Source organism: Struthio camelus, chromosome 3 (assembly GCF_040807025.1).
Source record: "Struthio camelus isolate bStrCam1 chromosome 3, bStrCam1.hap1, whole genome shotgun sequence".
Classification (NCBI taxonomy): domain Eukaryota; kingdom Metazoa; phylum Chordata; class Aves; order Struthioniformes; family Struthionidae; genus Struthio; species Struthio camelus.
In genome coordinates this window covers 89,200,285-89,226,943 of record NC_090944.1, presented here as the reverse complement: position 1 = coordinate 89,226,943, position 26,659 = coordinate 89,200,285, and the positions used below count along the sequence as shown (strand labels likewise).

Genomic DNA, 26,659 nt, shown 5'->3' with positions numbered 1-26,659 from the left:
ATGTTAACAAATATCATCTTTATGCAAAGATTTTTAAAGCTAAGAGACAAAAATGTTTCTACGGAGACCTAATTAGACATTAGTCTTGCTAACTTATAACCAGCTGTGCATCTGTGCTGTTTGCTAACTTGCCTCTTCTTCACTGCTGTTATCCTCTTTTTCTTTTTCGTCTTCTTCCTCCTCTTCAGCTTCACTGCTGGAACTGTCTTCTTTCAGTTCTGTTTTCCAGTTACTAGGAACAGTTCTGTTTTTACGGAATTCAAGGGCTTGGTCAAAAGCTGTAAAAGGACCACCAGCATTTGTTAACATTGCAGGAAGAATCAGTTTGCCCAATCTTCTAATCAAAAAAGTAGTTGAGGTGGAAGAAAAGTAAAGACTGCTAATTAACCATTCCACCTCCAGATTTAAGGAACTTCAGTAACAACCCTGAGCTGCCCTTACTTATTTGCTTTACCCAGCCAAATGAGCTTGGTCTTCTCTGTACTGCACAACGAATTATTCAGGGATTATTACTATGTTAGTGTCTACAGACAAAACTAAGCATCTTCTGTATTAGGCCATCTATGAACATTTAATTAAGAGAACCCCTACCCCAAGGGGCTTACACTGTGGTTTATGTACATCATTAAACTGGGAGGAGAAGGAGAAAGAAATAAGCATAAGCACATTTTAGAGCTTGACCACACGCACTTAAAATTTCAAGTGAATCCGCAATTCCAGTTTGTTAAGAGGCAACCTTCCCAGAACGATTAGGGGTATGAGAGCTACTCTACGCAGGTCTAATGCAGAAGGCCAAATACTAACTAATCTATAAAGCCAGTGCGCATTGCATGATTACATCCATGCTTGGCAGGTCTAAATTGAAAACAAATGCATTTAGCTTGTCATTTAAAAAAAAAAAAGTGCTTCTAGATTTTCAGAAATGTTTGCTTTCAAGATAATACGTTACAGGAAAATCCCTATATTTTAGTACTTTTAAGACATGAACCAATCTACCAAACGTTTGGGGTACAGTCTATGTAACAAAGTCCAAATCCACACACACACACACTACTGTTTTCCCATGAAAAATTATTTTTACCTTGCTTTAATAAAGCATCAGGCTTTGGTGAAGTTTCACTAATTTCCCGAACATCTTTTCTGGGCACAGAAACGCTAGATAATTCAGAAAACAACAGAAAATATTTTAAAATGCTACTTTAAAAGATTTTAAATGCTAAATTAATAGTACAATACAGAGCTGATCATTAAGAATATGAGAGAGCTACTAAACATACAGAGGAAGCCCATGAAGCATACTTTGACACTTTTATAATGTTACAGTCCAGTCCAATATTAGTCAGTTAATGGATTCAAAACAAAAGCTTTAAAAGTTGTTTGGGAAGACCACACATATCCGTTCATTAACCGACTTCCACTAACATTCTCCTTTCACTAACAGGTAGTTTTTGAAATCTCCCAAATATATATTCCTTAATAAAAACCTCACGTTAACATAGCAAGTAACAACTCACCCAAAACCAACAAAAGCCTACTACATATACGCACCCACCCACCTTTCTGTGGCTGGATAAACCTATGGCAACGTCTCTGAAAAGTGGTGCTCTCTAACCAAAGCGGGGGAGGGAAGCTGCATGCAAAGTCACAAAACTTCTCTTTGTCTGCCACAGTCGTAACAATGACATTAAAACCAAGACAGATTTATACATCCCATTAAGACAGACAAAGTTCAAGGGGGATTTTGTGACAGTTTTCTAAACATTAGAAAAGCCTTGGCAGAAGTTTGCTGGACTAACAGACATTACAAGTACTTTATCCATCAGTTCTCTTACTACCTTCCACTTGAGCGGTATACGCTTTGTTTAATTAGCGACCTCTACGCTCCTACTCACAATTTGCCATCCTTGAAAGAGCGAACGAGAATATTGTCTTTTTTCACTGCAATATCATCACTACAATCTGGACAAACCACCTGCAAAAATATTACAAACGCAAAGTTTAGCGAGAAAAAGAAACAACATGGTAATAGTATATAATACTGCTTCTCAAAAGCCTTTTGGGTTCATTTCTTTTTAGGAAGCACTGAGATGAGAGCAACCCGTGTTCCTTCAAAATACAGGAGTGAGGGCCTCCTTGAATTACTGGATGCAAGAATTCACACTCAGTTCTGAGCATAAGAGCAACATAAGAACAGCCTCCTGACAAACATTAAGTACCTGTCATGTCCTTACAGCTTATTCTACTCCTCCTCCTAAAAGAGCTGAACTTCCACCAAATGCTGCCACCAAACAGTTAGAGACATCTTCTCAAAACTTCCAGAAACTACAAGGTTGTCATAACCCACAGTTTCAGAAACAACAGCACACAGGATTTATAAAAATGCAGGGCTTTTTCCCATGACAGGAGTCATAAAATACATATCAGGATAGGCTCTTTAATTCAAGGAGTGGATAATCAAGTCTAACATTAAGACAATATACTATTAATTTGTTGGATTTTCAAAAGCTATTAAATTTTGGTTAAACTAGTATACAAGTCTCATAACTAAAAAGCTTCAGGGATTTAATGCAAAAATGCATTATTTATACAATTTCTAAAGTTCTAGAACAGAACGGCAGCCTTCTCCATCATTCACCTCTCCTCACTCAAGACTTACATAGGTCCCTGAAGGTTAACAAACTTCTGGCTGCTATGAATCCCCAAATCACCAAAATTGCACATAACTGCAGCCCTAATGACACCTTGCCAAACAGCTCTTCTTTCTTAAAACCAGTTGTTTTCAATCCCACTTTTTCCACCAAACACACAAAGATACCATGCAAGAGAAGGCTTCCTTTCTCCTTAAGGAGTCACCAGCCATTTAGAATTGTAGAGGTTAAAAATCAAAAGCTCCAGTCAATTTGGGAACAGAGTTGTGCATCACGGAGCACAGGCTAAATATGCTTCTCTGTTAAGGCTTTGGAGCCTTAAGAGTCTCCAAATTCTGTGCATTTTACAAACTCCTAAGACATTATCTGACAAAGATAAAATTTCCTAATTAAAATGCAGTCTGATGTACAGTCTGTTACAGTATTTTCATTTCAAGGATGGAAGACTGATGATCGCCCCCATTTGAAATAGACAGGTGCAATCTCTTAGCTCTCCGAGACGGAAAAAAGCCTTTTTGGCTTTAGCTACTGGTTTTATAGCAGCATCAAGATCTTAGTAATCAGAAATTCATTCAGAGGTTGGAAAAACAGCTTTCTGCAATCCTTCTAGTGCCTTACATCAAGCAGTATCACCTCAATTTTGCTCGAATCAAGTTTCCTCTAGGCAACTATTCTCCATGCTCCAAAACATCACAGATACCAATTGTGCAAAACGGGAACTCCAGTGAGATCACAGGAGGATGAGACAGGATCCCATGTAAGTTCAATTTCTGAAAATGTTGCGAACATGTTTCCTTACTACAACTTTCAAAAGCCTTAAGTACACATTAAAATTAAGCAATATCATAAAGCTTAACACATCATACTCTTTGACATGAGGAACAACAGCCAGACATTGTCACCATTACTACAACTATTGCTCTGAGAAATCATGCATACAGCATTAAACAAAAGCGCTCAATCAGTCAGTGCTGAGCATTATTTTTACACAACTTAAGCCGCTACAGTTCTACATTTATATATGACTTAGCGTATTTGGTTATAGGACTGATATCCAGAGTACTCAGTTCCCACTTCTAATCTCGACTGCTCTTCACTATAAAGGTTTAGACTAACCTCTGAACTTCTCTTCACATAACAAACTTGCATAATGTCCTCCATGTACTTATACACCAGGTGTACCTGTACACCATATCATTAATAACACCAAGTAAAGCAGTTCTTGGATACATCTTCTTCAGCATATTAAGCATATATTTTCATTTCATCATTCTAATTATTTATATTATGACTAATTGTAATTAAGTCAAACCAGATTTTCCTCAGTAACAAAATAAAGTTACTTTGTTGGTAAAATAGAGATCGATCCCTGCTTAGAAGGTAAAGAAGTACTAGCTAAAAGAATGGAGGGCAACAACTACAGGAAAAAAGAGAGCTCTTTGGGGCACAAATCTCCTCTTTGGCACAATCTCTCAAGCTGCAAGCAATATGACATTTTTATTTGCAGAGCTATAAATCTGATTACTAAACTAATGCTTAGTCCAAGATAAGCTATTTCAGAGTTAACAAGTTCCACGCTCAAAGTAATTTTCTCCCGCTATTGCTTCTCATTCATTTGCAGAAAACTTTCCATGAGGAACAAGCTATTTCATTCTCCAAATGAAAGTCACAGTAAAGGCATATGCTGCTTTTTTCTTTATCTGAGGAGAGCAAGCAACAACTCAGTTAACCTTTAAGGTCCTGCCCACAGCTATCCTGAGTTAGCACTACATAGTCACACACAAGCCAAATACTTGCCAGAGAGGCTGCTGCAGGAACTACTGATCAGTTACGTGCAAGTCCAGCAGGACTAACCAAACAACATGACTTATAAAAAAAAAACAAAAAAACAAAAAAAACAGCTCAAGCCAATACAGTCGACCTCTTCAAGAGTAGAGCTGTGTTACCCTTATCAACCGGGAGGCAGACCATATTGCATCAATCTTGATGACGGCTTTCAGTAAAGCAAGAGCTTGATATTCTTGCCTATTAATGAAAGCTTCTCCAAATGTTATCTTTCACTAGTGTGAACATCTCCTTGCCGATCATTCTGCCCTCTCTTTGGTCGTAAAAGAGACTTCAATGATTCATTCTCTCCCACCGATTTTTCCAGAAAAAGTTGTGCTGGAAAGCCACTGGACTGCCACAGGAGGTGGCAAGTAGAAACTTGTGACTCAGAGCCTACCGCACACACTAAGAGGTGTTAAATGTTACAGTATGGCATCTTTTTCAAAAGCAGAGCACAACAGCCTTCCTGAAATTAGATAAATTAGAAAACATTTTCAGTACTGCAGCTTTCATTGCCAGGGAGAAATGAGTCAAATATTTTTGCAAAAAATCCATAGTATTGGTAGCTACCACATATGAAAATACTTTAATTTACAAATATATCAGCCAGAGTCTGTATACATTCCTTAGTCTAATATTGACGTTTCACTAAACGAAGCTTATTGTTAGAAACTTTTCTTTAAACAAAAGCAAAGGAAGACAGAGAAGACTTACACTAAAAGACTGCAGCATTATTCACGAGAAAGTTTCTTACCATAGTAAGAAAGTAGTAGTATTTGATTTGATTATCAAATATGTTTACACTGGAACTAGAAAAATAAGATTACTTAGTTAAACTTTCTCTTTGCACTTCTTGTATTTTCTTCCTTAATAAACTTCAGTAATTCAGAAAATTACACATAGCATAGGAAAAAAGCCCTCAAACATTGGTTTGGTGACACTTCTTTATACTCTATCAAGTTGGAACTAGGTCAATAAGCTCTAACCATTTGGAAAAGTTAACGCCATGTTAGCAGTGATTTTTTTTTTTTTTTTATAAACAAACACTCCTATCTACATATATAGTTTCCTTTGACTTAGTAGTTTTTTTTTTTTTTAAATTCAACAGAAGTTCTACTAATCACAAATGAATACATCAAAAAGGGGAGAGGGAAAAAAAAACCTACACACAAAACATACAAAATGCTTTTCTTTGGTGCCTAGAAAAAAAGTCACTTTTTACAAAATTAAAAATAAATAAATATGAAACTCTTACCAAGGCTGGAAACCACAAGGCTTTCTTTTTATCCACACTTAAGCAGTCCACACATACAACTTTTCCTAATAACTCATCACTTTGTTTCCTATCGTCTTCATCTTCATCGCTGGAAGAGGATGAAGATTCTTCTTCAGGACTAAACAACAGAAGAAGATTTAAAACTCAACTGTTCAAAATTCTTAATATTATAATTACAGGTGGTCCAAAGCTAATTGTAAAAAAACAAACAAACAAAACAAAAAAACACCACACACAGATATAAATACAACTGCCTCTGACAGTTTTGGACCAATATTAAGTTAAACTGATTTGTTTTTGTCTCAATCTCTCTATGCTGTTATTCCAACAGTCATATTCTACGAGTCTGCTGTTGTCTGTCATATAGACTATAAAGCTATTTTGAGAGAGAACAAATCCCCGAAAGAGAAGCATCAGCTATGAAGATGAATAGGGAAGAAAATAAGTCTATTAAACCTAAAACAGTTCTTTAAAAACAGTCAGTGAAGCATTCCAATGACTCAGCTTTAATTTCACATTGAACAAAGGGCTGGAATAAAAGTACACAGGTAAAGGTACATATACATCTCAATTAAAAAAAGGTTCCAGCTCACTGTTTTGGCTGTTCCACTCTAACATAATGTTACATCTGGTTTTAATCACAAGGGGAGTCTAAATGTACAATACTACTGCAACTAAGACCACCCGCAACAGGTTTTTTAAAAAGCTGAGCACTTTTTTTTTTCTTTCAGACGAGTGAATTTGCTGGTTAGTTCTTAGAAAGTACATAGTATGCTCAATGAGCACATCATACAGAATTTTAAAAGCAATCTTCCTTTTTTCACTAACTACTTTTGAGTACAAAGCTCAATATTAACTGAAGACTCAGTTAGCATTTGCGTAATACAAGGTATGTGATTTATGATCAAAGTTGAATTACTATGTTTCATTTTCCCCACCCCAATTTTACATGATCATTTACAGTGCTGCTAAAAGGATTATTTTTCCCTCAAGACCTTCTTTAAAAATAACAGTTTCTTTTAAAATATAGTATCAAAGTCTCTCAAACCCCAGAAGGTAGCCTGCATCATCCGTGGAAAGAGAAAGTAGTCAGGGACTAGAGAAAAGCAGGACTCTTTCTTAAGAGAGGATGCAACCTGGCTTATTTTTGCCATATATGTGCAACTTGTAATTTCTACTCAATATGAGCCATATAATAAGAAAATAACAGTATGCTGGTTTTGCCATAATAATATCCTGTGTGGTTAGGGAAACAGAGACGACGACAACTGAGAGACACCAAGGAAGCTGCAATCACATTCCCCATTATACATGCCACCACAGTCCATCTTTTTCCTTCAATACATTGCAAGTTAGCAAACCAATGCTCAAGTGAATTCATGCTCTACATTTTATTCACGGAACTACACAGAGCAATGTTTCTTTCAAGCTATCAAAAAGACAGAATGAAAAGATAAATCCAAGTGTGGCATGTCCCCTCCAACCTGCACCACCACCACCTCAAAACTTTTAAGAACAAGAAAAGATAATTATGTCTATTGTCTTTTTTTTTTTAAATGGTTATTCAAGTGTCCCCTCATATATAATGAGGATGATCTCTATTTCATTCCCATGAACTATCGCTTTCTGAAGAACTGAGCTCATTTCTGAAGATTTCAGTGATTAGCAATCTTACTAATTGGGGGCAGGGGGGAACCTAGGATGACAAAAAAGGGAATTATAAAACTTTTGAAGTTGTTGATATGAACTTACTTTTACGTGATTAATTAGTTGTTCCCTTCCAATACAATGGAAACTATTTTATTTGCCTTCCAAGAAGGTGACAATTCAGTAGAACCACATCACCGATTCTGCAGTTCCAAATAACTGGACATTCCTCACTTACCTCTTTTTACCCTATCCTCTTTTGAAAAGAAAGGTTTTAGGTAAAAGCAAGGCTACAAAAAATACTATACAACACACTGCTTTTCTGGCCCTCATAATTTCCTCAGCCAACATTTCTAGTGCAGAGTGACATTAGTAGCACTAGTAACAAAGAGAACATAACACAAAGTAATGAACTTTTCCTGGACGATTTCATGTTATAGTATAACTACAGAACTACATGTACAATAACTTAGTTAAAGTCAGATTACTCTGATTAAGTTATATAATTTATGCTCACCATATAGCTGTTGACATTAAAAAGAGAGAGAGAGCGCGAGTTAATCAAAGTACTTAATACAGATTTTTCTAGATCAGAACTATCAAGAATTCGGGCACCTAGGAAATCAGGTCACCACACCCGAAGTTCATTTTTCTAATCAATAAGCTTTGCTGCAACCATAATACTGTTCATCTATTTCTAAAAGCCAGAGACCTTGTAAGGAAAAACAAAAGACTGCTGCAGGATTCTAGCACCTACTGCAGAGACCTCGTATCAGCTAGAGGAAGACTGTACAGAGTCCAACACAAATATATTAAACATATTCAGAAACTTCTCTGTAGTAGAATAGCAGCAGCTATATTTCCTTTTGGCATGCCTTTTTTTTTTTTTTTTTGCTTAAAAACACAAACATGAAAAGCCTCTTGTCAACACCTACTACTGTTTTAACTACAGATTAAGTGCAGACTTGCTGCAGTTCCTGCATGCAATGATATACGGAAAACTGGACTTTCAGCCCGAGCGCTACAGGACACTTCATATAACTTGTTGGTTTTTTTTAATAATAGAAGCCTGAATAGACAAAAATAAAAAATAATCATAATGAAAACTTTAGAAATTAATATAGATAGCACATATATAAAGATACTAAACTTACATATGATTGGATCTCCTTCCCCTGTTTGTTTTCTTTCCTATAACAGGAGTCCCAAAATGTTCAGGATTGGTGAGAGGAAGCTGATCTAATGTCTGTTGAAATAAAATATATGGTGTGTATATACATATACGCATACATACACACACATACATATATCCACAAACAAAAAATGTTTGGTAAAAGTTATTCTCAAAAATGTAAACGCTTGTGTAATTTGCTTAAAGTACTTCTTGTCAACGGTGAGATTTTTCTCATTATATCACAATTACAGCACAGACTTGACTGCTTTAATTTTTAAAAGCAGCCACTTTTCCCCTCCCCCAGAAAACTAACTTTCATCCAACACACACACACACCATACAACTCTCTCCCAGAAGTGCTGCTTTTGGACTATCCAAGGGCAAAGAATTAGGATAGCAGAACACCTGATTCCTAAGACACTTTGTCTCTACAGGATGAGCTTTCTACCTCTGTCCTACCAGACTAAACACCCAATCACCTACTTACAGGAAACGAACAAAGGTTCCCTGTAAAATGGATGATCAAGACAACCCAGTAGCAGCAAACAAGACAAATTATGAATTATTAGGAAAAATATGATTAGATACGAGGGAGAAAAAGATTCTAAAACAATTTTAATGAGGGTACTATGCTGGATATTCTAGCAAACAAAAAGAGGCAGAGGGAGAGAAAGAAAGAAAACTTTCTCCAATCAGCAAGAATGCTAAAACATCAACAGAAAGACTTCATGGACCCCCAGTATCTCCTCTCTGTAAGACTGCTGTAACATGTTTAATATTATTATTTCTAAATTTTAAGGCTGCTAGGACATAAAGGCTTTGGTATAGGCACCTCTTGTTCTTTGAAAGAAGGCACATACCTTTCCCCAAATAAACATGTTCCTTCTAATTACAGTTCTCAGTGGCTATTTTCAGGACTCTGGGAATTTTTAAGGTGAGAAACAACAACCAGAATCTCAAAAACATTCTGCATCAAGCAGAACTGAACTCAATATAGATAATAAAATCAGCTTTTTAAATTTTGAAGTAAATACATGAATATTTATGACTTTTGGACACCATAACAGATTTTAATAACATGAAGAGGTAGAGATGAAATTAAAGCAACATTGGGACAAGACAACTATAATGAGGCATAAGTCTAATAGCAAAAGAAACAGGCGATGCAATTTTCCCTGCTGAGTAGCTATACCAGCATGAGCTAATTACTAGAAACGCAGAACACGCATCTCAGTGTTGGTGACAACGAATTGTGTATCAGTGACTTTCGGCAAGATGTCAAGAACTAGGATGAAAAGAATAATGATTAAAAAAAAGTAGGTGTCATCTGAATATAAGGTTTCTTTGACTCTCACTAAATAATCCGGACGGACTCTCGTTCAACCAAATGGGAACCAGATCGATATATGTAATGATTTTGATTAATATGCGTTCATGAATGTCACTTTTGCAAGCAGAGTTGAAAATTTTTAAATACTAAAGAACAGAAGCAGTCTAATTTTCAAGAGAGCTGAGCACCATTAACAACAAAGAGCTAAACAGAGGAACAATACAATCTTTTATAATTAGAATATATATATTTCAATCTAGATTTAGACTTGTAATTTAGGACCCCTTTAGTTTTATCTAATCCTGACTTACCTATGTCCATTCCAAAAGGTATCTGAACCTTCCTAAGGACGCAGTAAGTAGGCAACATGCTCAATTGACTACAATACATTAAGAATTTCACACAGAGCAGAAAACTTTCTTCAGTAGCTGTCCAATAAGCTAACAAGTTTATGCAAGTCCTTCTATTAGTCCAGATTATTCCACATAATGAGGAATAAACCTCATTCTAAATTTCAACTACTTGAAACTTGCTACAAAATATTTGCCTACTTTAATATCCAAATCCTCTTTAAGACACTAAATTAGTTGCAAAATATTGATAAATGTGTTCAAATTAACTGGTAACAGCAAGTTTGCCTTAAAAAAAAAGTACTGACCTTTCAAGTTGATCAGTTATTACAAATATCTGCAAGTTAAACTTGATAATTTACCTAAAATCTGATAGAATATAGTTATGTTCAAAGATACAAATTAACTTTTATCATGTACTGTACTGAGATTTTTTCCAGTGATTGCTTCCAGATAAATTTTATGTACAGCATAAACAACAGCAACAACATAACTGCCTAGGTGCTATACAGTCTACAGACCATAGACAACATAAAAATGAGAAATATGAATTGCCAATTTTGTTCTTTGACTTGCATGGTTTAGAGAAGCTAATTCATATTTCTTTGTTTAAAAAAAAAAAAAGAGAGAGAGAGAGAGAGAGAGAGAGAAAGAGAGAGAACAAGCATAGACTGCATTTTACATAACCACGATTTTTACTACCATGGATATAAATAACATCCTGAAGACTGATGTACTGAAAATATTGCTTTTTAAAATTTTTTTCTAAATTAAAAGTAATAGTATTAAAACTGTTCAATTACCTCACTTTCAGCAAAATGTCTTTCTCCTTTTAAACACAGGGAAGAGCGTCTAAGAGTCTTCTCATCACCATCATCAAATACTGCCACCAGGTAAGAGGAGAGAGAAGAAAAAAAAAAGTGTGTGTGTGTGTGTTTGTTGTTTTTTTTTTTTTTTAAATCAGGACATTTAGCAAGCCATTGCTCTGGGTCTCAGAAAGAAATGAGATAATACCTTCCTGTAGACAGTCCTTAAAGTTGTACCTGCATACTACTGCCTATCCAGTCAAGCAGCTGCACAGAGCCTCTAAACACACAAGTTCCTGCCTCATTGTAGCTACTCCATGCTTGCATATATGTTAAATGGAGTCTTAAGTAATCAATAGTTGAGTACATGCAAACTCATGCGTCAGGATACAAAAAGAGAAATGAATGCAAGTTAGAACTGCAAAATAAAATTTACAAGCCCTTTCAACTTTTATAGGAATTCTGGTTTCGGAACAGTTCTATGACCTTCAGAGGGAAGCTATGCTTACTATGGCAAAATATAGATGGATGTCTGAAAAAACAGTTACAGTCTGATGCCATTTGAAAGTTCAGCTTTTATCTCTGCCAATTTCATTTAACAGACCTATAAAATGACAGTGATATCATCTTAAGGTGAATTTTAGTAAGAAGTGGTCAAACTTCAGACAATTATCAAGACCAGCTACAGCGAGAGAAGAACCATGGAGCTTCTGGACTTTGTTACCTCTATTATAACTAGGCTCTGTTGTCCCTACAAACTGAATCAGGTCAATGGGAAACAAGTTCACAATACAGATGGCTCCAGCTACATACTTCAGCCTTTATATTTGAAAACAAACAAACAAAAAAACCTCGGTCCCCAAAGTTCAGTGAGCTTTAAGCGTCTCCTCTTTGGCAGGCAAAGATAAAAAATAAAATTAAAAATAAAATTAGAAAAAGCATAGCTGATATGAAGAACTTGCTGAAACTTCTACACTAATATCTCTTTCACCTCCATTCAGCCCTTCTCTTCTGGCAAGCAACAGTCCTGCTGAGCCTGCTTCAGTCAGTTTCACTAGAATTCAAGGGTGTGGAAGAAAACTAAAAATATGTAACCCTTGGACAAATAGAGGCCAAGATAACAGGATTAAAAGGAAGGATATCAACCAGCAGAAACACCTGGCAAGATCAGAGCTTAGTTTTCAGTCATCTGACTTTAAAATAGTGAACGCTATGCTCTAGTTTTAGCATTCGCTAATTAAATAAATACACAAAAAGCAAAAAGGCATAGCGCAATTCTTGACTAGTGTTCATTTGCTATGAAAGTGTCTTTTGCCCAGTTTTGAGAATTCTTCATCTGTACACAAAATCCAGTACTACTAATGAACAAAAAACCCGTCGTTTCCTACTGCCGTTCCCTAGTGCACGTTTTCTCACTAAGCAGTATGCAACAATTACTGCAGCATAAAGTATCAATTACAGACACACTTCTCTCACTTGAGAATTTGTTGGAAAAATATCAAGGGCAACAATTGTACCAGGGAATACATAGATTTTGGAGCTGCATCTCAAGTGGTCAATACACAATCAAGTCCTCCTTTGGCTAAGTGAAGTAGAAGGCAGCTGGTTTCTAATTCAGCTTGTGTTAATTAACTCAACTGAGTCTCCTTATATAATGAGGGATTTAAGAGAGTCTATCCTCTTCAAAGGATAAGCTGACTGCAACAAGGGTAAACCTAGGCTACATAACCTAGCTACCTACCTATGGGGTAATCTTGCAGTGCCTTCCCTGTCAGAGGGATTCTTAATCCTGTTCCATAACATGCATATATTCAAAGGAACAGCTTCATCTGGCTGAGACACTTGTGTGGCCAGTGTAGCACATATGGCTTTAGCACACATGACATTTTAATCTAAGGAAACACCCTCAAAACAGTCTACTGAGCAGAAGTACCAAAATGTACTGCATTGAAGCTGCAAGGAGAGAAAAAAGAAGGAAACTTAAGTGTAAATGAAATAAAGATTAAAGTAAATAAATTTCTCGCACAAATTTTGAGAGAAAAAGTAATGCACTGACACAAAAAGCAGGGAAGGGAGTAGGAGCATTTTTGAACATGTAAAATGCTGTACCTCTAGGAAAGCAGACAGTCGTATGAAGTTTGTTTTCATACTGAACACTGTTGAGTTATGCGTTAAGAATATCACTTAAGCTTTCTAAAGACAAGTTTATATTAATGACAAAACAGTATCCAGTTAGCAGGACTGGCATACCCTGTGGTTTTACAGGTATTTTTATAGGACAAGCAAAGAAGCTAAGGACACAATGTAGTAATAATACCATGCCCATGTTACAGGTTACACTGATTTTAAAAGGCCATATTAATTAAAAATAAAAAATCTTGTCAAGTTTAGGTAGGAAAAAGTAGCACAAAAAAGTAAATAAACAAAATCACATACAATTTCTTTCAAACAAGATCTTAAAAATTTAAGACAGACAGGGATGCTCCTAAAGCAACCTTCCCCGTGCTTTAGCATGAAAATAGTTTCAAGGAGCCCCAAAGCGGTTATTCCCCTAAACGTTCTAAGCTACTTCTGAACTGGGATGAATGGTATTAGATAATGACTTCTTGAACAGCACTACTTCAGAGCCGTCTTGTCCCTTCGCTAAGTTTTTGATCGAGTCAAAGTAATTTTATTCAGGAGATCATTAACAATGTAAGTAATTAAAGACTTCTCAACAAGTGCTAGGACAATATTAGATAACTTTGCTGGTTAAGTGTGCTAATTCTGAAATTTATGACAACTATTCCTTGAAGTACGGCTTCCATTCAGACCTGCAAAGTCATCATTGCCTGTAAAGATAATTTCAGTACCATTCCATTCACCCTCCTGACAAAGATCATTCTACTCACGCATGCTACAGTCACTTCTTTAAGTACATTATGCAGTCACCAGCTGTGATACTTTTACTAATTCTGCAAGGTGGACGTGCTTTTATGTACCAAATAAGGTTTTCGGTCGCAACTGTCACGTCTCTGCTTCTTCCTTCTCAAGCTCAGAATTTGTGACTGTCGCATCTCCTTTGATTCACAACTGCAACTTCATGCCAGCTGTCCTCAAAATTTAATATGCATCTTACTCTTCCTGCTGAATTACTAACTTCGGCCTTCTCGGAAACACATACATATGCACGCAACATAATTCTATCACTAACTATACCATTTTGTTCATAAGCGTTCTTGTATCTGATCCACCTCTATTTTAATTACCAAAACATTATTTCGAATTCCAATTCTTGTCTTTATACCCCATGTTTCAGAATATTCAGAAGCGTTTTCTGTAATGCTTATCTAGAAGGCCGTATCTAAACCTCATAGCTCTATTTTTTCCTAAAAGGACCACGACTTTGGTCAGAACCTACCAAGCACGTGTTCTCGGCAGTTAGTTTTTTCCTGGTTTTTCAGCATCACTTGATCAGCAACAACCCTTAGCATCTTAAAACAAAAATCTTGCTAGGGTTCTTTCAAGAGCTTATTTTCATCTTCCCATGTCCCAGTTGTTTGCCGAGTAGAGGAATATGTAATTTCTTCAGAACTGATATATCTTCTGTAATAATTTTAAGACTACCAGTACACAGGTAGGAAACGTTATCATTCTACAGTCGACCAGTTCTTCCCAAGGCAGACTGATCTACTGGTACATAGCATCAAAGAGTAAAACCATGTATTTAAAACCTATGGAAATAGAGGTTTGCTTGTGGGCGTGTGGATTAATAGCGTGAATAAGTCTGAAATGTCACATTAGAGAACAGGGAAAACAAACAAGATTTTTGTTTGTTTGAAACAGAAGCTGCGTTTGTTTTTTCGTTTTTTTCCCCAGCAACTGTTAGGAGAGCTACATCCAAAATTAAGGGAAAACAGGTATTGCAATTTTTTGTTTTGAAAGAGAACTTATTTTTTAAGGGAAATACGAGACCATACACTTTGCTTCAGAATATTTAATGATAGCATATTAAATACCTAAGGAGTAGTTGCCAAAGACCTAATGAATTCCTCTGTAATTACCTGGTGTCCCAGTTCAACATTGGGACAGGTACCGTCACAATGATTTCTTATTAAAAAAATAAAAAAAAAACATGAAAACTGCTTTTGTATCAACTGTACCCAGCATACATGTAACAGCTAACACTTAAGAGTTAATTTCTTCAAGCATTTCAGGGCAGAATTAAATTTCTCTTAGCTTTGTCTTTCAAGCTAGTTTTCTCCTAGCTCTTAAAAACGTTCAAGCGTTAAGCACAATCTTATCCTTCACCTGGCAATGTTACTTTTCTCTAAAGTCTCAGAAGTATAGGCATTATGCACCTGCCTTGCACTGCCCAGTGGTTCAATTGATATCAGCAGAAGGTGGTCCTAGTACTTAAAAGTTCATACTGTATAGGCCTAGTGCAAGCATGGTCCCTGAAATTACTTGCTTTTGCTTTTCTTGCCCACCTGATAGCTGCTTGAAAGCAGATCAGAACACATGAGACTCGAGGCTGGTCCGTAAGAAAGCACGTACATACCCCCTGACTGACTACCTGCCAAAGAGCGATCTGCAGAGCTGCAGAGCAGCTACAGCATGTACTGCTTTCTGTTCAGAAGACAAGCTAAAAAAGTGATATTAATGAAGGGGACAATTATAGTGGGAAAGCATGGAGGCTTCCTATAGCCTGGTGTTCAAAAACTGAAGGTTTTGCTAGGCTACCCATTCACTCCAGCTAAGCAGAGAGCTTAAGTTACTATTTAATCATGTCAAAAAAGGAGGGTGAAATGCAAGTAATCAATTATTGCCAGAACACAGCTGCATAGCATAAACTTTGTCAAGAATAGTTTCTCACTTAAGGTTTTTTCCCTGAGGAAGTAATTTAACAAAAAATATATATATATATTTCCATAGTGGGCTTCGGTTCTGTATGTGTGTGCACACAAATAAATTTGTCTGTGTGATGTATATGCATGCATTGTATAAACAAAAACTTTGAAGACACATGCAGCTCAAAAAAAAAAAAAAAACAAAACACCTCTCACACCATGCTTAAAATTTATCCAAGAAAAATACATGTTAGTAGCCCCTTTTTAAATAATGAGATTTTATGCAAACACATAACTAGTCCTCTTACCTACAGTGTACCAGCTTGCATCTGTTAACTTGTTGATAACTGCTTCCTGGTAAGTTCCATCTGGATTCTTCACTTCTACAACAGTTCCTACCTAAAATACAAAAGCATTTGAGGGCTTCCGAAACAGGCAAAGTTCACACTTTTGTATTTAGCAAACAGAGTTAATTTCTACAAACTGTGTTAAATATACACCATACTTTTCCAGTTTCCATTTAAAGTGTTTGTACCCCTTAAAATTTCTTTCTTTTAAAATAATCCAACTAACTGAGCTGATCCTTTCCTGCCAGCAGGTGGGGAACAAGAACCAATTTGAGTGATGTCATTCTCTTGTATAAGAGCTTGCCCATCAAATCCTCCAGCTGAGTTTTCCAAAGCAACAGTGACTTAAAAAGAGCCAGCCGAAGTTCTTAGCTTTAAGGCTGAAAAGAACAGAGAGGCTTGCATCAGCCTGTATGCTGCATACCTTTTAACGACAGAGGAAAAAAACAACACAAAAAGGAAGAGTATAGCTCTGCCGCATTGCCTTTCATGCTCCAAAATACTATCTGCCCTATGTAATAAAATCAGCCTTCCACCTTTCACTTCCACCTCATATACATCTCTGCATTTACACGTATGCCAAACACCGAACAAGAATGCTTTCCAAATTGTTACCAGAAACGAAATAAAGGTATTACCTTTAAGGGACCCTTTATGTGGTCATCCTGTACTTCCACCGTTGAAGAATCATGTCTAAATGTTACCTAAAAAAAACATAATTCAACTGACAATCACTTGATACAATTGAGCAGCATAAGCACGTGCAGATGTCAGTAGACAGCCTCTTATTCTCATCTTGCAATTAGTCACCATAATCATTCAGCTTGCTGAAACAGTCTTTCATTCAGGTATTTTAGAAACACAGGGAGATAATCTCTTAGTTGCTAATGAAATATTTTAAAATACTTTCAACCTTTTGGAGCAGAACTCTAAAGGAAGTCACAAACAGCAGCTTATCAACAAGTTTAATGTCTCTGCAGTTCTCTTAATGATTTTGTTCTGCTCTAGTGCCAAACGAGAAGAGGAGAAAGTTTAAAAAGCTCTGAGCATAAAAAACCTTTAAGAAACATTTATATTTCGATGCTCTGAAACCAAGTAGTTTTCACACCTACATCTAACCCCGGATCATGGTTTTTTGGCTGTTGCTTTTGATGATTAAAAAGCATTTCCCTCACTCACAGCTGAAAGACCCACACAAAACAGCACAGGGCACTGCTGTCAGTAATGAACCCAAACAGAATTCTGTAGCCTTTCAGTTTGTGTCAGCCTAGCCTAGATGTTGCTAGGAACAGGATGTAAATGTCTAGATTACTATATTTTCAGACTTTCAACGCTAAAATAAGTAAATCCTGTAAGTATTTCTGGGGTATTTTCTTGTGTCACTGATAGGGTCTCTAATCTTATAGGTTCTGTGCTCAGATAAATTTGAATTTCCAGATCACTCTATGATTAACTACTTCAGACACTATTCCAATTTAATTCATTTCACTGAAAACTAACTTCGTCATAATCAAAGTCACAGGATCATCCAATCACTTGCACCTAAAGTTTTAATTCCACTCTGGTTTTAAAAATTTAGGGAAACTCTGAGAGCATTCTGGCATTACCTATCTGTACATTTTATACACGCAAACACACAAAACGATGTGCTAAGGTTCACCAGAGCACACTTGTTTGGCCTAAGGTTTTGATGTTTTTGGTTAAGCATGTACTTGAGATTCAGCTGCCTAATGGTAACTCTAAGCTATAGCAATCCTACTTCAAATACGAGGACTTAGCTCACAAACGTGCCCAAAGCTGGTTTCTCTGTAAAACAACACAGTGACAGCAGAATTTGCTTCAGAACACACTGTTCTCTGTCACCAGTTTTCCTACTGAGCCTCTTCATGAGGACAGTTTAGGGGGTTTTGCAAACCCTGAAAGCAGCTAACAGCTGAGAACACCACCTGTAGCTAGCATTGAAGAGAGCCTATCTTGACTGACTACAAAATAAATGCCCTAAAACGCTTCACTGCTGCTTCTGGAAATAGTAATCTCGTCCATCTTTTGTCAAAACCACGGCATTACACAGTGGAAGCATGTACTTTTTAGAGCCTCATCGTCCTACTAACTGACAGCAAATACTTCCTGTCAGATGGATAGAGGCAAATCATATTTTATGAACTGAAAGCCAGACAAAAGATTCTGGGTAGGAATTAACACAGTCAAGGCCACCATTTGAAATTTAACCTGACAGATACAGATCTTTACTCTTCTCTTCTTTGGAATTTATCCAGAAATCAGAAGTTCATAGCTAGGATGCACAATATCTGACACTAGTGACCACACAGTGGTCCCTATTCACTCAGCTGGAATATCCAGTAAATCAATTCTGACTTACGAGACATCTGTTTTAGTTGACTCGCTCTAATCATCTTTTTCGCTGTAAAATGCGTTTAGGAACTCTATCCAAAACAACGTGCCAGCCACGATGTACTTAGATGAAAGGAGAACACAGTAACTTGCTATTCTGTATTTCAAAATGGGCTTTTTCTTTTAAAGATGCCTTGTGACTTTGCCTCTGTTTCAGGAGAAGATCTTGATAGCAACCCCTTTAGCTTCATAAGTATTTAAAAAAAACCAAAGAAAAGAAAAAAGAAGAACATTAATAGAAATATTCAAACTCCAAATGCAATGTGGCACTACTGGCCTTTCTTGAAGCTGATGGCAGTGATGTCAGTATTTGTCAGTGTGGGTTTTAAAAGTCTATTCTGTCTCAGGTAAAAGATTAAGACATCCAGCAGATCAATTTGTTTAGATTCAGTTGCAATTTCCCTTTTCCTCACCATGCTGAAAAGACCGTCCTGGTAGGCTCTATAAGGTAGATGCTTCAACAGATTCCATTTAATGAAGCCAGACCCTGAAAACAGTTTCTTCTGAAACTTCTGTGAGAGATCTAAATACAAGAAGGTGAGGATGATGGTGCTGGTTGTGTCCCTGGAGACACTATCCAAACAAACTGGCTTAAATACCACTCTGAAAAAAAGGTATAACTGATGCTATTGAGGATGGAGTGGACGACCGTTGTTCTAAGGCCAAAAGCCTGGCTCTTTAGTCACATCTATACTGCCTTCTACACCTTTCAGAAGCCCAGGCAATTCTGTTAGTTCTACTGCTTTCCATAACAATTTGTGTAATGTATCTACATTGTTAATGTAAAATTCTGTAGCATACGCAGAACTTGCCAAAGACTACAAAACTGTGAAATAAGGTATCTGTTGATATCAAAATGAAAAATGCCTTGCACTTGAGTTAAATTGAATAAAGTTATTGAATTATGCTGGTGATGGGGGGAAAAAAATTCTCATGAAGGTGCCCCTCAAAATATTCTAAGAAGTGAAATTTAGCAGAGGAAGAGAGCAGGTAAAAGGAGAAGCAATGAAAGGTACTTCACTTGCCTGAAAATTACCTAACTCTATACCACAAAAAATTTCTTGCCATCCTCCTCCTTTCTCAATAGGGCATCTAAGTTATGAAATTTAAATGGAATCTTCAAGCTAAAATCGATACCAGGAAGCTAACCGACTTTCCTGGCAAGGAAGAGAGAACTAATGCAAAGATGACTGAAGCATAAAAGATGTGGGATTAAACAAGTGGAAGATAAACACAGAGGATAAATGAACAAAACTCCAGACAAAGTGAACCTGATAGTAAGAATCCTGCCAAAAGCTAATACTCAGGAAGTCTCTATGCGCCAGAAAGAGCTTTTTGAAAAGCTTTTTTGAGGAAAATCAAGGTGTCGGAGTCATGTTTAAGGAGCATACGTTCTTGGTTGAGGAAAGGCAGAGTAAATAGATTTTTGTTACCACACTCTTAAATACATAAATCACAAGACTCTACAAAGGAGTAACAGTACTGAAGACCTTACTGCCCTAAGTTATGGAGTAACTGATAGCAAAGATAAACACACGCACACACAAGCCCCCCAGGAACTCAGAGCCACAGAGCTTTAGACATAAGACTCCACAAAGCATTCATAGTAAAAATTCTATCCCATTTCATTTCAAGATCTTTTTGCAAACTACTGCAGTGACCTAGCTACAACAAATCCATAAGAAACTACTTCTCAATGGAAAACGCTCTCAAGTGCAAATGGCCATCTAAGGAGGAAGGCTGAAAGTCTTCTGAAGGAGCTGAAAAAAGTTAAGGCTTAATTGATTTAGGCACAACACAATTCCTGTACTTAAATACTTAACAGCTGAAATACAGATACTTAATAGATTAAACTCAATGGTGCTGTTAGACATAACCCAGCTGATGCAGTTAATAGTTATGATTAATGAAATGGAAACACCACTAATTTGCTCTAAAGGCTTTTTAAAAATGTCAGATTTAAGACCTGCATCTTTTCATTGTACTTAATGTTAATCATCAAATAAGCGACAACAGTCCTCCCCATCAGGGCTTTGGAAGATGGCCTGCTCTCTCTCCCTTACATACGCTGCAGGCAAAAATCTGCCACAGCATGACAGTAGGTTCAAGCAATGCATGATCGTTTATAACGGAGGCCTGCGTTTCACAGATCACCTCTACCCACAGTGCATAAGTTGTCAGTTCTCTTTACAGTAGATATAAGAAAAATATTCTCTTACTGTAAGTGTGGCATCTAAGCAGTATATTACCACTCTAATTTCCTCTTCAAAAGAGCTTTTGAACCTGCCCTGTTACGTTTCTGTATGAGGTTGAAAGGCAGAGAAGAAAAATAGTGCCTGCTCCCAGATTAGAAGCTCTTAAGGCAGCACTATCCAAATAGAAATGTAAGGCCATTTTACAGTGTAGACTTACTGTATACAAGTAGAGGTATAAATACATACTTACTTGTAAACAAGCCCCCAAATTGTTCTTTTTATTTTTACTAACAATGCAGTAAACTTCCAAGGGATGTTAAAATATTTATCTTCTATTCACTCTCCACAATTTTTATTTATACTGCATGTGGCTTATATTGACTGAGAGAGTCATTAATTAGTCACCATAAAGATTAGGTAAGGTCTCCTGCTTGCTATTCTATAGGATTTAATATGCTGAGTCTTCACTGGAAGACAGCAGGGTTTCATCTTATTCCCGAAGCATTATGTAGTTGCCACTGCTAAACGGCAGTGCCCTGTGCTCCTTCCCAAAATAACTATCTTAAACCTACTTTGAGGAGCTTTAGCTATTTCCTGATAGCATTCTCCTGTACATAAACCTACATTTGTCATATTTAATCAATTATTTTAAGGTCAGCCTATGGCTTTGAAGGGCACAGATAGGGGATTCAGGCAGATGACAAAGCAGTAAAAGAAACAATGTACTTATTCAACTGCAGGGAGGGGGGAAATGCACAACCTCCACCCCCAAAACAAGCATACTGTTCTTTCAAAGATCGCTCTGCTAGTCTTCAAGGAACAGATAGCCTCTTATTTCTCTTCAGACTAAGAAGTTTCATGTTACGTTATTTTAAACGTCAACGATGTTTTTCATGAAGCGTTAGCAGGAAAATCGCATACCTTGACTTTGACAAGTCTTTTTGCCGTCTTGATCTTGGCTTCACAGAAGGCTCCTCTATACTTGGCACTCACATCAGTGCCCACTGTGAGATAGGGAGGCTCATCAATGGCCTGGAACAAAAAAAGAACACATCTGGTTTTTAATTACTCAAACATTTCCACCCTAGTCCTCAGAAACACAGGACCACTGGCAACATAGCTCTTACTTGTGGCCTTCCTAGCTGTTGACAGATTATTACAAAATAACCCAATAAAATGTAACCTCAAAGCACTACTACGTCTACTCAAAGTTACTACTACGTCTATTACAGTAGTAGCAACACAGACTACAACAGCAAGCTGATGCAATGGCTATCGTAAATACAGTAAACTGAGACCATAGTTGTCTGCAACATGTTGCTGTGTAAGCCTCCAACCTCTGCACCACCTGAAGACATGGCAGGTGGCCAGTTCTGTTGCAATGGAGAAGGCCAACCAAGGGTTCCACCTTCTCTTCTAATTGCCTCAAAATTCAAAGCCTGTCATGAAGATGTTAGGTGTCCCTCCACCCCCCCAAAAAGGAAATAAGAATTTCCATGAAGTAAAACCACGCTGAAGAGACTCTGCTTTTTGTCGTTGTATTTTTGAAGAAAATAAATTATATAGGTGGATGCTTGCCAGAAGACAGGATTGAGGGGTAGAGCGCGTTAGGAGAACAACGGCAGGATGAACGGACAAAGATGATGAAGGGCCCAGAGGAAAAAGTCGTCCTGCAAAAAGTAACACAGGAATAGGTGACACCGGAACAGAGAAAGAGGAAATAAGGGCAGAGAGAAAGCAGTGTTATGGGCGGGGACTGAGGGGAGGGAAATGGGTCCAATTAGTATGCAGGGTGGGTTCATGAAGGCTCTGCTCCTTCAAAGGAGGACGATTGATCGGGGTGTAACCTGGAGAGGTGATTGTGGATATCTGAACTGCCTCACCATGTTACTTCATCTAAGCTGGCTGAGAAGGGAGGCCAGAGGATGGCAAGTGACCAGAGTGAGCTACGTTTCCAGGAGGTGCAAGCCCCTCTCCACGCAACCCCAAACAACAACCAGAAGGAGAGATCTAAGTCCTTGTCTAAGCCCACGTCGTATTTGTGCACCTCTAGGGATTCAAACACAGCTCACAACAGGCAGTTCTGGCACATCCTTGTTCTCCCTGGAAAGGACATGGAGATAACACAGTCTTCCATACTTCCTATAGCCTCAAACAGTACTCTATGTCTCCCTGAAGTGTTTGCACTCAGTAGCAGAAAAATCCCCCTAGCTGTTTCCAGCTCCAGTGGGACAGAGATACAGGCATGCAGTTATACTCCTGGATTCTTCAATGCATGATTTTTCAGAAATTTAAACCTTGCAAAACTTGGAAAATTGAGGGACATGAGGTGCTACTTGGACAACGTTAATTCTGTATTAATGAAATTTTACCTTGATTCTTTGTTCAAGTCTACCTCTGTCATCTACTCCATAATACTAGAAAAACATTATCAATCTATGCTTGTTAAGACAACCAGTAACAGAAATGCTCTAATGAATCTCTCTCTCCTTCTGCATGCACATATGACTGCACCAGAGAAAAAAGGAGCAATACTATATTCATGAACAGATATCCATACCTATTACAGATTCCATAACAGTAAAATTCAACTGAGATGTAAAAGATCTGTTAATAGTGTTGGCATGCTGACATACACTTCCTTCTTGCTCCCATAACAGTCCAAATGTATTTGCCTTCAAGGCAGGCTGCGAGGCTTTTCCTCTTACTCCAGTTGGAAGGAGGCCGAAACAGGAACTCAAATGATGATAACCTTGATTTTGCTTAGTGCCCTCAGTAGGTCAACTGACCACTTCCTACAATATAGGACTGAAAGGGGAAAAAGCAGTGACAGATGCTCTTGCGCAACCAGTCAGGTTGTGAAAGGTTAAGAATCCTCCTACCTTCCCCAATTCTTCAATAACCAAACTCTCAACGGTTGATAGCCTTTCATGCCCTTAGATTTTCTTAACTTAGATGAAAGTGTGGATTATTGAGATCAGTTTATGAAGAAACACAGATCCCAACTGGGTCGACACAAATACACATAGCTAGATCTCTCCTGTGAATACACACTACAAGACCCAATTGTGTCAGTAGCAACCTATACCTCTCCGTATACCCCAATATATGATATTGAGAACTGGAGTCATAGTATTAATTTTAACTTATGGAAACTAAAGAACACTTCCTTCACTGCTGCTGAATTTTACTTAAAGAAGCATCTGTAGTACTAGGAAGCAAGACAATGTGAAGGTCTAGTCTTTGACTGTTTGGAAGTTTACTACTTTAAATAACACTTAATATTTTCACAGTTCAAAGGCTACAAATAGTTTGATTGTAGAATTGCCTGCTCCTCTATAATTTTAAATTCTTACTGAATCTGTAACTATACACTTTTTAATCACTAATACTAGTGATTAATTTATCACTATCCTGGCTTAAAACAAAGCAAACAAATACAAACCAAAAAAAAAAAAAAACGTTCCAAAAGAATACTCACTTGAAGAATGAGCCTCTGTAAAAATAATTTCTGCTACTATCACACAAGCTAATTTCAAGTCCTGACCTAGATCAACTCCAGTTAAGTTCTACAACAGATAAATATTAACTAAATCCAGTGAAAGAAGTTATGATTCTAATGACTGTAATTTCAAAGAGCAACAAACACACGGACCATTTGTTTACCACTGTAGATATGTTTACTAAAGATACAGAACCGGAGCAATTGTTGTTAGGAGAATTTATATCAACAGAATACATTAAAAATTATAAATGATTCATAGTGGTTTTAAAAGTATTCAATAACCATGTGATTTCAATGGATACATTTAAGATAAAACTGCTGGAAAAGTTTATCATTTCACTGAAACACAAATAAGTGATTTGGAAAAAAAAAAAATACCTAAACTGAAATTTACAAAATACTTCACTCATTCAGACATTTCAGCTGAAAGCGGTAAGTGAAAGCTTAACTAGCAGCATGTGGTCCATTGTAGAGAATGCAAGTAAACATCAGTGATCAAAGCCTGGCATTCATTTCAGATAATTCTTATTGCAACTTTGTTGTTTTCACTAACTGTAAATGAAATTCCACCAAAATTGGATAGATTAAAAGAAGCACACAGCTATTTTTACCTTTCTGTTATCCCTTTTCTGCTCTGTATTTACTTCATTTACTAAACATCCTTACTCTCAAATTGAATGCATCTTTGCCTATTTAACATATTTTAATGGGGTCTGCTTTTCTTACTTTCTCTGCTTTTCAACACAAGTTACCAAAGATGATATGGTTAAGAACAGAGCCAAAAATCTGAGGACACAATTCAGTACTCTTGGAAAAGGCAATATAAGCACTCTGAAATGACGTTAACATGAAGCATTGCAACCTTCTTTAAGGCAAGGGGAGAGGTGTGTTGTTGGACTACCCTAGGTCAAACGTTTCCAAGTCGCTTACAAAATCATAAAAGACTCAGGCTGGAGACAAGCGCTACTACAGCCCCGTTATGTGTTACTGTTCCCCGATCTCCGGGCTGCAGCCTCAGCCTTCGCTTTATGCTAAAACGCTAGATAATCTGAATTTCCCCTCACCTTTCACACCTGAACACAATCTCACCCGCTTCCTGACCGGCAGATAAGAACTGCCGTCCTGAGAGCCGCTCATTAGGGCGCCAGCCGGCGAGACGCGCCGCCGCTCGCCCCAAGCGGCGCCGCCAGCCACCTCCCCCCGCCGGGCACTGCGACCGCCCGCCCGCCCGCCCCCTTTCTACGTCCCTGCGGTCTCTCCAAGTTCAGGCAGCTACAGCCAGGCAGGGAGAAGAGAAGAGGGCGGCAATCCCTAGCCGTGTTTGTGTGTTCTTCCCCCGCCCCGCGGTGAGCGGAAGGCGGCTATTTAAAGCCGCCTCCGGAGCGGCGGAAGCAGCAGCCGCCGCGGGCGCAGCGCGGCTCGGGCGTGGCGCGCGCAAGCTCCGCGGGGCGACGCCAGCCGCCAGCACCCTTCTCCACAGAGGGCTGCCCGGCCCGGGGCGGCGGTGCTGGGAAGAGGCCGGAGGCAGGTCTTCCCTGCAGCTGTTTGAAGCGGGAAGGGTTCGCTGTCGAGAAAGGGCGCTTGGGGAACCGTTTCAGCAGTTCTCCAAGCAGACGCCAGGGTTTGGGGACCTCGCTTCTGCAAGGCGGCGGGAGGAACGCCGGATTACTTTCCTCGGTCCGTTACGGGCTGCGGAGACCACAAGGGCGGCACTCCGCTTACTCAGCTGACCTACTTTCTCAGCTGCGGCTAACAGGTGCACAAACAAAACGGCCGCCGCGCGCCGCGCCGCCGCTGTCGCTTTAAGAGCAGATGGGCGGGGGGAGGGGCCCAGGCTGGAAGCTGCCAGAAGCTTCCATCCGCCCGCCAGCGGCCACAGCGCCGCCGCGGCAGCCAGCGCCACGCCGCCCGCGCTGCCTGAAGGCGCACGGGCCTCCGGTAGATTAAAGGCGGATTGCCGTTCAACTAAATTTGTCTCCTCCTTAAGGCGATTGCCGGGTAAAGCTGCACACGCAGGGCTTCCCGCGAGCGGGCCGGTGCTGGAGCTGCGCCTCGGCCCTGCCGGCGCAGAGCACTCTTCCTCTGCTTCCCCCCCCCCCCCCCCCCCGCGTCCTGTCCCGTCGGGGTGGTGACGTTTTAACTTAACACTTGCAGTTACCCCTGTAGCCTTGGTATGGCTTCTTAACCTAGACGCCTGCAGCTTCACTCCGTCTTCACCCAAAGAGACTTTAATAATGAAATCAGTTAAATGCTGAGGGATGGGCTACGGACATACCCTACTATACACTGGGTAAAAGCAAGCTATTATAGGGG

At 38.5% G+C, this 26,659-nt stretch overlaps 1 protein-coding gene across 4 annotated transcripts in view; it reads right to left on the bottom strand.

Annotated features, from left to right (window-relative positions):
* The window catches only part of ARID4B (AT-rich interaction domain 4B), a 95,701-nt gene that overhangs the window by 42,434 nt on the left and 26,608 nt on the right, over positions 1 to 26,659 (bottom strand). For 2 of the 4 annotated variants that reach the window (XM_068938981.1, XM_068938982.1), the window contains exons 3-11: positions 21,763 to 21,873; positions 16,873 to 16,938; positions 16,196 to 16,286; positions 11,056 to 11,135; positions 8,553 to 8,644; positions 5,731 to 5,869; positions 1,893 to 1,972; positions 1,082 to 1,155; positions 133 to 278 (exon numbers count right to left, since the gene is read on the bottom strand). In XM_068938981.1, coding sequence (XP_068795082.1) covers positions 133 to 278; positions 1,082 to 1,155; positions 1,893 to 1,972; positions 5,731 to 5,869; positions 8,553 to 8,644; positions 11,056 to 11,135; positions 16,196 to 16,286; positions 16,873 to 16,938; positions 21,763 to 21,873 — 879 coding nt within the window. The remainder of the gene's footprint in view (positions 1 to 132; positions 279 to 1,081; positions 1,156 to 1,892; positions 1,973 to 5,730; positions 5,870 to 8,552; positions 8,645 to 11,055; positions 11,136 to 16,195; positions 16,287 to 16,872; positions 16,939 to 21,762; positions 21,874 to 26,659) is intronic. The other 2 variants (XM_068938983.1, XM_068938984.1) reach the window with 1 other exon arrangement.